The sequence below is a fragment of the Alligator sinensis genome, unplaced genomic scaffold (assembly GCF_000455745.1).
Source record: "Alligator sinensis unplaced genomic scaffold, ASM45574v1 scaffold1014_1, whole genome shotgun sequence".
NCBI classification, from domain to species: Eukaryota; Metazoa; Chordata; order Crocodylia; family Alligatoridae; genus Alligator; species Alligator sinensis.
Genome location: NW_005842692.1, coordinates 526,100 through 539,191, shown reverse-complemented (window position 1 = coordinate 539,191; position 13,092 = coordinate 526,100). Strand labels below are relative to the sequence as shown.

Here is a 13,092-nt window from a genome sequence, read left to right as displayed (position 1 = left end):
GAGAAATTCATAAAGCATAAAAGCAAAATGACTCCGATTATTAACTTCAATCTAGAAACTTTCTAGCAAAAAGACTTGTAATAGACCAATCATACGTTGTAAAATGAGTACCATGTAGAATCAGTGAAACAGTTTCACAACACCTATTAATATTGATTGTTTCTAGAGGGACAAACCACATAAAAAAAATCTGATGGTTGGAATAATAGAAATTGATTTTTGTTTAATAAAAGATACATGCTAAAAAAGAAAAAAAGAAAAAAAGAAAGAATTATTGGCAGGCTGTGCTCAATTACAGTTACAAATCTAGGACAGATAACCCTGAACACTTGCTTCCAAAGATGTCACCCTGGATGCTATTTGTAAGGAATTCAGTCTGATGTTAAAAGACGTGTCATAACTTTGGGAATCCAGGCTCTGGTGTCCCAGAAATCTGTTTATATATCTCATAATGTAATTACCGCTACCTTAAGACAGATGAGGCAGAAGGCAGCAATATATTGAAAACTAATTGAAAAATGCAGTTGTCCAGAAGCACTTGTGGGGAAGAGGTCTCTGAAAAGCTGCTCAAAGCTTCAGAGTTTGAAGTGAAATTTTTGATGTTGTCACTCTCAATCTACTGAATGGCTGACAGACAATCAAACCCGTCTGGCTGGCTGGCAGCTCATTTTGCTGGCAGGTGGCAAACAATTAGACACACCAATTTGTGCCTCCTGATGACATTAAAGCATGAAACTAAGTTGTATGCAGGGCCTAGTGATTTGTGTGAAAGCATTTCAAAAATAATACTCTTTGCCGTGGCAACTCATTTCAGACTGCCACCTCCCATTATGGCTTTGAGCAGTGAAGACGACAGACTTGAGTTACGTGCGGTGCAAGGCCGCTTCTGTTCAATCCGTCATCAGCGCCCCCCGAGACCTCAATCCCCTCCTTTCATCAATATCACCTCATCATTTACATTCGATAGTACTTGAACTGCTGCATACATTAACTACACAGAAGTCCCATTTGATAAAATGTGTTGGCACACATTTTGTGCTTTTACATTTCATTTATATAGCTACACAAATTCTAAGAAAGAATTCGCTGCCAGACACACATTGTACATACAATGCTCAGAGGACATAGACAAACATTAAAAAAAGGAATGTATTGCTATATAGATCCTATTAGATAATAGTAAAGGTGGAATAGCTAGTTTAATCTGTATTTAGAGGAGTTCAGGGGCATTTTCATTTTTAAGCCAACATAAAATAAGAGACTCCATTAAAAAAAAATTAGCATTATGAAACATTATAGTTCTATGAAAAATATTAGGTTAACTATTTTATTATCCCTAGGTTTCTAGAATCACCATAATCCCTACCGTAAAGAACAAAAAAACCCACCAAAACAATTCCTATCCCAAATAGAAGCAAAATAAAAATGAGAAAGTCCATTACACTTGCTTTCCCTGCTGCGAGAGAGAGGAAGTGTGCTAATGTTTACGTGCTAAGAACAATGCTGTATTGGAAGACACTCTGATACTATAAGCACCATTTCAGAACCTAGAGAAAATATAATCCCACAATGGTAATGTATCAATCCGCTCTCAGATGGAATAAAAGGTAGGATACCAGTTAACTTCATTCACTTGAATTAACAGCTCACTAAACAAAAGTGTACCTACAAATTTACAACAGGACTTTTGAATACAAATAATCATTTTTACAGTTTTGTTTTGCACAAGATGTGGGTATAGGCATTGCCCATACCATAGGGTAGAGAACACTAGACTGCAACTTGCTTCAACCATTCAAACAAAACCTGAAACTTATTTCAGTCTTTCAGATAACTGTGGCAACAGGAAAAAAAAATGTTCACATTATAACCTAAAATTAATGGGTTGTTTCCGAGGAAATCTTTCTATGCCAGAGGTAGGCAACCTTCCCTGGCTGGAATGATCCATCCTATGGTAAGAGTGGATGGGAAGGCAGACACTAGGACTTGACCACAACTGGCATTTGTCCCTGTGGCAGCATGGGGGGAACTCCTGCAGCTAAAGCCCCCTGCCACTAAATGCTGCTGAAGCTGGATCTACAGAGTCCTGTACTCTTTCACAAAAACAGGCAGAAGCATGGTTATGGTTATCTTTCCTGATTTCCTCTCATCTGAATTTGCTGCTTACATACTTACAAAATCTGATGTTTCATTATTGGCAATAAACATAATTATTAAAGTCCTTTGATCATCACACTTATTTGTTACCACTAATAGACACAATTGCAAAGGCTCATACAAGTGGGAGAACACAGATGTATTTATATATTTGATTTCTATGCCACCCTCCCCCAAAAAGACTCAGGACAGTTTACAATAAAAACGATTATATCAAAAACATATATATTAACATTAAACAGTAAAAGATATGATAAATCCCAAAACAAAACCCAAATTTTAACCCCACCCACTAAAATCTTACCCAAATAAGGTCTTACAACACTTCTGAAAGATGTGCAGGCTTGGATTTTGGTAGGCCTCCAGTGGGAGGTAGCTCCAAAGCTGAGGAGTGACTAGCAAGAGCAACCACTTATGCTTTTTCACCAGACAAACTTGATGCACCGATGGAACTTGCAGTGGGTTGTTCTCAAATGACCTTAAGGATCACAACTAGATGTAAAGGAGGAGGTGGTCCCTTAAGTATTATGCCCTATGTCTCAGATACAGCGATCTACTGCTGCCGTTAATGGCAAAGCTCTTCCCTTCTTGCAATGACTAATAAATAACATAGCTGCAGGTGTTCATGATTAGCTGTTTAGTAGAGTTTAAGGAGAGACATAACTGAACTCCATAGAGCTGAATGCAAAAACAAATGCCTTCTTTCGCTCACCGTTTAGCATCTGTTAGATATGAATGAGAAGGATCCACATACTAGGACTTCCTGTTCTTCTGTTCCTTAGCAGGATATATTAAAATGAGAATAATGTCTTTTAAGCATTTCTAACAATCAGCTTTTGCAGCTGCATTGGATTGGCATTGCAACAGTTGTAATAATGCTTGAATATCAACAAGAACACAGAGGCTTTGTAAGTAGGATTTCATAGATTGTAAGGCCAGAAGGGACCTTGAAGGATCATTGAGTTCAGCCCCCTGCACCAAACAGGAAAGATAACTGGGGTCAGGTGCCCCCAGCAAGGTGACTGCCTAGTCTCCTCTTGAAGATTTCCAGGGTAGGTGATTGCACCACCTTTGGAGGGAATGTATTCCACAGTCTGGACACCCTGACTGAGAAGATGTTTCTCCTGAATTTGAGCTTGAATTGGTCTTTCAGGAGTTTGTGGCCATTACTCCTATTTTCCCCACGGGTGCCCTGGTGAACAGTTGCTCACCAAGCCCTTGATGTACTCCCCTAATGTAGCGGTAAGCTGCTACCAGGTCCCCTCTCAGCCTTCTTTTCTTCAGGCTGAAGAGTCCCAGATCCCTCAGCCTTGCCTCCCACAGCTTACCACGTAAGACTCTGCTCATACAGGTGGCTATTTTTTGGACTCTCTCAAGTTTTGGACTGTCTTAAGTCCAAAGCTCTTTGGACTCTGTCAAGTAATTTCTTCCCAAATGACTTGGATACACTGTTCAATTTGCTAGGAACCAATGGAGGGATGGAAAATGCTAGCAGAATTGAAAAAAGATATTTAATGAAGCTCTAAAATTGGTGGATTTGACTGAAAGTCTCTCTCGTCACTATTTTATGTGAACAAATGGACACAGCAGCAGCTGCTGCATTTCCTTGCTTGTATTTGTTGGTTTCCACATGACTGCTTTGAATCCGTGGATGGGAATATATAGAAATGCATGGCTTTTGTTTGCTAAATGTGGCTCTGCCATTGCTGAATACTCCCCTGATCAGCACAAAATCTTTCATTTTGCTTTTCTAGAAGAGGGGTAGAGGTTCTCAATCTTGAATCTGTCAACAAGTGTTAGCGGAGGGAGATGTTTGCAATTAACCTGTCTTTTCCCTATTAGTAAGTGGATCCAAGGCCTCAGCTAAAGGTGCAAGGGGTTTCATGACAGCCATGATGACGGAAAGAAGTTTTTGGAATAAAAGAAGTTGACAGCCACTAATCCGTGTGGTGAGCTGAATCACAAAATAACAATCTGCTTTGAGTAAGGGGCAATGGCATTAAGGGATTGTGCCTGTTTCTTCCAGTCACTGCACCCTCCCAGCTCTTGTCGCTCAGGGGAAGGAGTCAACCATGCTGTGCACAGACTTTGTGCAGTACATGCTGTTAATACACTGGTTTGATTATGTATTCCTGCACAATAAGGCTGAGTCACAATTTGGCACAGTGGTTATAAGAAAATAAACAATTATTTAATCTCACTATATAGACTTCATAGTTATTAAAAATGGTAAATGTACAATGAAAAATATATTTTAAGACATGTAACTAAATCTTTACATCACGGGCTCTCAGTCCATACTGGAAGCCACTAATTCAGACACCCAGGAATGTGGAATCCCACTAATAACAAGAGGACTTTCTGTGAGATGCAGGGGTCCATGTTAACAGATTCTATTGCTGGGTTAGAGCCAACATGCTACAACCTTCGTTAAGAACTTACTATTTTTTATGAAATAATAATTGTTAAGCACAGTACAGATTCTGTACTGCTGAATATAAAGGAATACAACTTTTTATAGGTTTGGGAATACAACTGTTTCTCAAATAAAAGAGATAGAATACCCCTGACTTCAAATAATACAAGATTCTTCATGTTACTATTTCCTGCCCTTAAACCTGCCCAAATTACAATATGTAGGGTGGTGAATGAAAAAGAACCTCTTTCTACTAAATTAAACAATAAATGGGCTCTCTCTTTCAAATGATCACAAGAACTAAAATACTGTAGGGAAAAAGATAAAAGCAGTTCAGCACATCAATACCATATTCCCTTTTAAATATTCCAGTCATTGTCCATTCTCCAGCTCTCTATTGCAATAGATACAACTCTGTCTATTGAATTTCTCATGTAACAGCCTTAACTTTTTTTTTTTATAAAATCAGTTTCACTAGACAATGTGCAATGAAGAAATGCTTCCTAGCACTGTATTCTAAATGTTTTATTCTGTAATTTCTATTCATCCACCTGTACCTTTCTATTCTTATTAATCTGAAAATATGGACATAGTTCACCTGGACTATTATCTGGACAATTATTTATCCTACTTACGATATATTTATTTTGTGTGCATGTAGAAAGTTTTTTTTTTCATTTTTTTAAAATTTTGCCATAAAATATAACACAACTGCTGAATTGTTTAATTTGTTTTTATGGTATTTACATCTTTTCTCTAAAAGTCCAAAACACACAGGCCATATTTGGAAATTCAATCAAGCCCATGGTTAAGAAATAGTCCTACAATGTTAAAAAATAGGTAACTTGTCTTGTTTTGACAGGATATTGTCATTTGCATCTCTAAACAATTCCTATATTCAAGTTCATGTTTTTGGACTAGATATTTCAAATAAATCTACTTTAATAAGAAACATTATTTGAGCAACTAGTCTATCCTGAGAGATAAGGTATTTTAGGCACACAATGTCTCACTTTCAAATATTAAAAATACTGAACTTAAAACTTTAAAAAAATGAAACAAGGAAGTCAGTCTCAATCTTTATCTTGTGGCAATGTGTGCACAGTCTGTCATAGCTGAAATGTTTCAGTAATGGAAGAGTAGTGGTACGACAGATCAAATAAGATTTAAACATTTGGAAGAATTTTGTTGGAAATTCACACAGCTAGTCTGTTCTAGATTAACAGATATTTCACTCTCCCCCCCATTCAAAATATTGTTTCAAAGGAGAAAAGGTTTATTGCAGCAATAGTTCTTTAAAGTATACTTGCTCTTCAAGTACTGATTAAAGATTTACTTGCTGCTTAGAAAAAGAGAGAAAAATAGTCCTCTACAGTCTGATTTTAATAATGCAGCAATGAAGAGGTAAGCCAGCATATTATCTTAATAACATCTAATATGATCTGATATTGGACTATCAGCGTATTAAAAATAAATCCTTCAAACCTCAGCTTTTAAAACAATATGAAATAATTAGCTCAGCTGTATACCTGTCAAAGGAGTGGAACTGCATAGGAAGAATAGCCTGAGCTTCCCTCTTCAAGGCAGGATCAGGGTAAGGGATAGGATCAGGACCACATTCTGCAATTTCAACAGGAGCTGCCACAAGACTTTTAAGTATTTCCTTGACATTGATGCCTTTGCTTTGGCTGATACTGGATATTGATGATGCAGGCTTCAGGATTTCACTGGGACTTTCTGCTAAACTTTCTTGAGATTTCTTCACCTCAGAAGACAAAGTAGACAACAGTTCACTCATAGCATCAGGGCCTGTGCTAGTCTCTAAGTCTGTCCCATTAAAAATGCTGGGCATCTGCTCCTCTCCAATTCCAGAATCTGTATGAGGAATGGAGCTTTCCAGCTGAATATCTTCAACTGGTGTTGGTGTTTCTTTTTCTTTTATATTCTCTGGAAATACAGCAGGAGTCTCTGTAAAATAAAGTAAAATAAATAAAAGCAGTTACAAACAATATTTAAAATTTAGTTTGAAATTGTGAACAGATATCTCACTGTAGTTTTGTTAACTAAAAGCATTGCATCTTAGAAAGCATATAAATCTTAGCATATTAACAGCTGTACAAAGCCACTGTGCACACAAGATTTCCTTTCGTTTCTATAGAAGTTTTGTGCACAACAAAACCTATAGTCATGCCACAAAATTTAAATCTAAACCACAGTTCAGATACAAATCAGCTGTCAAGCAATGATATTATATGAATATATCTTTACTCAGGCTACTGGAGATACAATCTCAAAAAACTCAAAAGAACCATTTTAGGATCTCTTCAAACTGTTCATATTTCTACTGCATTCAACAGACATTAAGCTTTAATATCTAGTAACAAGGAAGGCTTCTTTTTGGTTAAAAAGAAAAAAAAGATGGATAACAGCCCAAAAATACTGGATTTTGTTTCTTTGGTTGGTTGGCTTTTATGGTAAGTTAGAAGAGAATGATTACAACAACCTGACCTGCAGCCCCCAGGTTCATTCAGATTGCAAATATCAGCCAGATCAAAGGGAACAGAGTAAGTCAAACCAGTGGCATTTGACAATATTTCCAAATTAGCAGGGGCTCACATTAAAACATTGCTTTTGTTAACTCTTTACAGTGATAAGAACACAATTTTTATTATAAAAAGTGCAACAACTTGATGCTTTCTTGGAAATCTGGCCAGAGCTGTGAAAACCCATTCATTCCACATACATAGTGAACATTTTAGTTTCATTCTTCACAGAGACTTTGTGGCTATTTTTCCATGACCAAAAGCCTGCACTCAAATGGAATATTTGTTTTATTTAGCATATTAAGTCATTCATTCTGATTAAATATTCCTTGTAACAAGAACCCAGACTATAAAATCTGAGTGGCTTTTATCATAAATTCATGAGTTATTTTTTGTTATTTTATTTGTGGTTCTGAGAAAATAGTAAATCTGGGTAATCTACTGAAGAATAAGCAGATGAAATTCTGCTCTTTTAAGAGCTCTAAATTAAATATTCTTTAACTATATAACTGTAGTAAATTATATAGAAACATTTTTGTGACTTTGATTGTACTAATCAAGTGAATTGTCAACTGCCTTCAATTTATAACAAACAAACAAACAAACATTTATTCTCGATATATATGTACATTTTATATATGAATTGTATATTCATTCTGTGTCCACCTCTGAACAAATGTTGATTTAGAGTAATTCACATACAATTGTATATCAACAGCATTATAGAACATATATTGGTAAAACTGCTGACCCTGGTGAGAGCCCAAGGGAAAGGATCTGTCATTAGAAACACTGTTTTCTTCTTCTAATAGCCATAAAACATTGCCAGCACTTTCCTTCTTTTTTCCCAACCTGCCATCTCAAATAGAATGACATGTTTTTTCCATAGTGGATACCCCATTTTGTGAATCAGGAAGCATAAACTCGATTTATGAACTGCATGCTTGATAACCACTTGAAAATATATATTCCTATTACACACTCGTTGTCTACTGGTCCATGAAGTCAGAAATCCATATCTATTTAACACAAGAGAAATACAGCACAGGAGAGTATTGCAACTATAATCAGATCTGTAACACATTTAATGCATTTTCGTGACTGAAATTTCAAGAAATAAGAAAGATAATTCTGGGAGGCTGGGAGTGTTGCTCTGTTTAAACTACAACTTCTCTGGCTGCTTTTGGACTACCAGGAATAGCCTCCAGTTTGAGAAAGCGATTGGTTCTTATTAACACAGGGCACACATCTAGAGTAACTAAATTCAAGTGCAGTTAGAGTAGCCATAAGATAGTAGAGGAGGTAGTGACAGATCATATCTATTCGGATACAGATGAAATACTAAACACTGGCCAATTGTTTGAGTTTTCATTGGGTAATAAAAAAAAACATAGTGTCTATATACAAATGAAAGGAATTTAGTATTGTGGTTCCTTGCTTTCTGAATACTTTGCAATATCAGAAAAATTCCTAAATTTCTTATAAATACTTAATTTTTCAGCACCCACATTCTAAACACAGTAAAACAGAAATACCCTATTTTGTTCTCCACGTAAAAATATAAATCAAACCTTTGAGGTGACAGCCAACAAGGAACGGATCGATCAGCATGGTGGGCACTAAACACCATGGACCACACACAGAAAATGGCTTCCTGCTTAACTATATTCTGTGTCTCTTATAACCTCTCTGCAATCCACAGGTAATAACAATCCATTCCCCTTCTGAACAATGTTATTCTTTTTCATCAGGGCTGTCCAACTAACAGCCTGAAGGCTATGCACACCCCCTGCCCAAGGAGTTAACCTGAAGCCCTCAGGTCCCTGGTCCAGGCATTACTCCTCCCCATCACTCTCCTGCTCCTGCAGCTGGAGTCTTCAGACTCTCCCCCTCCTCCAGCTCCCAATTCCTGGTCCTGGTCCTGGGGGCAGGGCAGAGTAAAGTGGGGGCAGCAAGGCCCACAGAGCTGAAGGAGCCTCCAGATGGGAGGCTTGGGAGTACTTGCAGCAGGAGTCGTCACACATATTGATGTAGGGCCCAGGTGGCATGGGGGGAATTTAGCCTCCAGCCCCTGAGAAGTTGGATATCCCTCTTTTACATAATCACATTATCTGTATAACTGCTTTTCTTCTGTTTTGAGACTACTTCTGGTAACTTCTCTTTGATCCTTATTTACAGGCCCTCCTCAACTCCTTTAAGTGCCTGTTTTCCTTTACATATAATATCAAACACAAACCACTGTTCTATCTGGTATTTAACTTAAACCAGCAGTCAGCAATGTAGTGGAGCTGCAGGCTGAAACAACCCAGCTTGGGTCTCTGGTAGGCTGCTGGTCTGACCTGCCCCTGCCTCTCCTGCCATTTCTTCCCACCCCACTGGCTGTGATGTGGGCACAGCTCATTGCCACCTGGGCTTGATGCAGTTCCTTATCACGCAGAACGCCGCCTGTGCTCCACTGCTCCATGGGCCTGATCCAGTGGCTCCGTCAGCCAAATCTGGCCTGCAGGGGATATGTTACTGACCCCTTACTCAGAATATGATTACTGTCTATAAGTATATCAGAGAGAATAAACACCATTCAGGGGAAAAGATGATATAAGCTTGACGCTGTTGTCACAAACAAGTGGGTAAACCTGACCATGAATAAAGTTTCGGCTGAAAATTAAAAGACAATTTTTAGCCATCAAACTAGTGAGCTTCTGGAACAAGTGTTCAATAGGACTAATGGGGGTAAACTCCTTCCCTACCCCCACCCCCCTGCCTTGTACCTGGTTCCTTCCTAGAACTGAGGGAGGGCACTTTGTGCCTGAAAGCTTGTCTAACATCTTGAGCCAATACAAGATGTTGGCTCTGCAGTTGAGCCAATACAAGATCTCCCAAAAAAGCCTTTGCTTTTCACAAATCTATATACCATACAACTGGAGAAGAGCTGTAGTACTTATCCATAAAAAAAAAGGAAGGGATAAAAAAAAATGTAGGAATATGCTAAGGAAATATTCTGATGACATGTTAGGATGCCTCATCTATGCAAGGGAAAATCAGGATATCATATAGGAGAAAATGGAATAATGAAAATGGAATGATTTTCAATAGTATATAGTACAGGTTGTGGGATCAGAGACTAACAACAAGAATTTTGCTAAAATTGGGAGCTCATCAGCTAGAAATGAAGAGAAAAAGAACCTGGGTATGTTAGTTCATCACACACAAAACAGCAGCCATGAAAATGGGAAACCTGATCCTAGAATGTATCTGGTAAGGTACTGTATTTTCAGTAAAGGCAGGGAAATAATAATGCCACTGTAAATTGACTTTATTTGGAATACTTCATACAATTCTGATCATACAGGTTTCAGAAAATTAATCAAACTGGAACAGGTACAGAGAATTACTGGGATGAGGAGGGAAATACAGAGGTTAAGGGCATATCTTGCCCACACAAAGTAATGCCACCCGGAGACTTGCTCTGCTTGCTCTATGCTTCCTAGCTCCCAAACTGGAAGTAGCATAGTTACCCTTACTTCCAGTATGGGAGCTAATTGGTGTAAAATGTCTCTAAATGGAAATGGCATATATCGGCATAGTGCTACCTAGCTCAAGACAGGCATACCATAAAGAAAACTTAGCTAGTTTAGCCCAGGAGAATGAAAGCTAAGAGAAAATACGATTACCTTCTATAAATATGAGAGAGAATGAACACCATGCAGGGGAAAAACTGTATAAGCTTGACAATGTTGTCAAAAACAAATGGGTATAAACTGACCATGAATAAAATCTTGACTGAAAATTTTAAGATTTCTAGCTATCAGAGCACTGAGGTTCTAGAACACCATTTCAACAGGCGTAATGGGGGCAAAAAGAGGCCTTTTTGTTTTTAAAAAAAGAGTTTGATCAGTTTCTGAACGTGTATGTTGTTGTTGTATGACAGCAAGTGACTACCCCAAAAGTCCTTTTCAGTTCTACATTCCTAAATGATTTACAAGCTCCAGTGCCAATGCGCTGTGCGAATTTCAAAATAAAGATCAAGTTCAAACTGGTATTGCAACAGCAAACAGTTTCTAGTAAAAAGCATAGCGCTGGTGCTATTAAAACATTTAAAAAGTCACGAACCTTGGAAATAAGAATCTAACCAAAAACTACTAAACATATACCATATTGCCTACAATACAAGCACAAGAAATTAACTTTAAGAAACTCACATTTTCCCCATTTCTAAGAGGTTATGTAGCACAGATTCTGAGCTTTAATGTTGTCTATTACTTACACAAATATATAAAAAAATGTATATTGTACATATCATTAAAGGTAGTATATTTCCAGGGAAATCAGACTTCAATAGTCATTCTTTTAACTGAACTTACAGTATCTATTTGCAGCAGAAGCCTTTTTCACCAAATCAAATTATCAGAATCTTTAAGAGCATTACTTTCTACATAATGCCTGCAACTGTAAATATTTCTCATTGGATGCATTAAAACAATTTTTCAAAATATCAAACAGCCTCAGTCAAAAGGTTAAATACATCAACTTTTTCATTTACCAAAGGAAACACATACTTGAAATAAACATGACTATATGTTTTGCCCTTCTCAAATAAACAAAAAATATCTGATACAAATAAGTATTTGTGAAAATTTTGGGGAAACACTGAGAAAGGGAACACATGATATTTTTTAGTATAATTTTTTTCTAGAATCCAAATGATAAATTCTTGGATTAAGACCAAAGAAACTATAGCTATAATACCACAGGCTAAACTTTTATAATATTCTCATTGGTTTTATGTCATAATACAATTGCCTTCTATGGGCTTTCGGATTTGAAAATAAACAGTATATTTTCTACAGTCTTCAGTCATAAAACTATATTTAGCTATTCTAAATATTTAGCAATTCTAAAAGTGGATGCTTGTAGAACAGAAAAATCTTGAATACTCAAAACAACTTAGCTAAATGAGAAGTTAAACATGAACAGCAGCAAAAAATATAACTGATTACATCTGTCTATGTTATAACACTTTGACAGTAGGCTTGTAAATTTTCAACAACCAACATCAGTTTTCTGTAGAACTAGGCTGTGTCAGTAGACAAAGCAGAAACATTACTAGACCTAGTGATCTTAACCCTGTCAGAAGTAAGCAGTTGGATGCCAGATGCCTCCTTCTTACTGTTTTTCATTGTAACTAATGAGTTCATCTACTACATTATGGAAAAAATATGGGCTTATGTTAAGTAAATGACATGTTGTCTACGTGGTGACCTCATCTGTCACATTCCTTCCCTAAAATATCTTGTTTTACTGTGATTTATGAAGTGCATGGCAATCCTTCTTACCTATTAAGTTACCTAAGTAGCTCTTACAGCATTTGTAGTGTTTAAACAAATAGCAAGAAACAAACGTACAGGCTTCCTGTTACCTAAATGAATATACTTCTCATAAAAAGTAATGATGTAAAACCTTGCTATTCTAAAAAATTGACATTGAAAGACAATATGATTTTGACCTTACCCCCAAACTTTCTCAATTTAATTTTTTAACTTTTTATGGATATTTTAGAAATCCATTTTTAATTTCTCTACCTCCCACTTATATTGGATCTTTAAGAAAGCTTGTACACATGATGAAAACTGGCCATTTTTGCGGTTTAATTGCATCACACTGAACACATACAGGGACTTTTTACAATTTAAACGAGTTTGCTGCATTGCAAACTAAACCACATCCGCATGTAATTTAGTTTGTAATGTAGCTATTTGTAATGTTGCAGCCTTTGTCATTTTGCCCCCCTGCCGCGGGGAAGGCAGGCTGAAGACAGAAAGGGTGAGGAGCCAATCCTCCCCCCCCACCCCCCACACAGAGCCTGCCCACGTCTCCTGCAGCTGGGCTGGGGGGCGAGCTGCCAGTGGGCTGAGTAGCCCCACAGTTGTGGAGGGCCCTGGTCCTTCCTTCCACAGCAGCAGTGCCCCTTAGGGGCTG

At 37.4% G+C, this 13,092-nt stretch overlaps 1 protein-coding gene across 1 annotated transcript in view; it reads right to left on the bottom strand.

Annotated features, from left to right (window-relative positions):
- Window positions 1-13,092, bottom strand: part of NBEA (neurobeachin) — an 827,350-nt gene that overhangs the window by 308,301 nt on the left and 505,957 nt on the right. Inside the window, exon 33 of the mRNA XM_025215995.1 lies at window positions 6,103-6,541. Coding sequence (XP_025071780.1) covers window positions 6,103-6,541 — 439 coding nt within the window. The remainder of the gene's footprint in view (window positions 1-6,102; window positions 6,542-13,092) is intronic.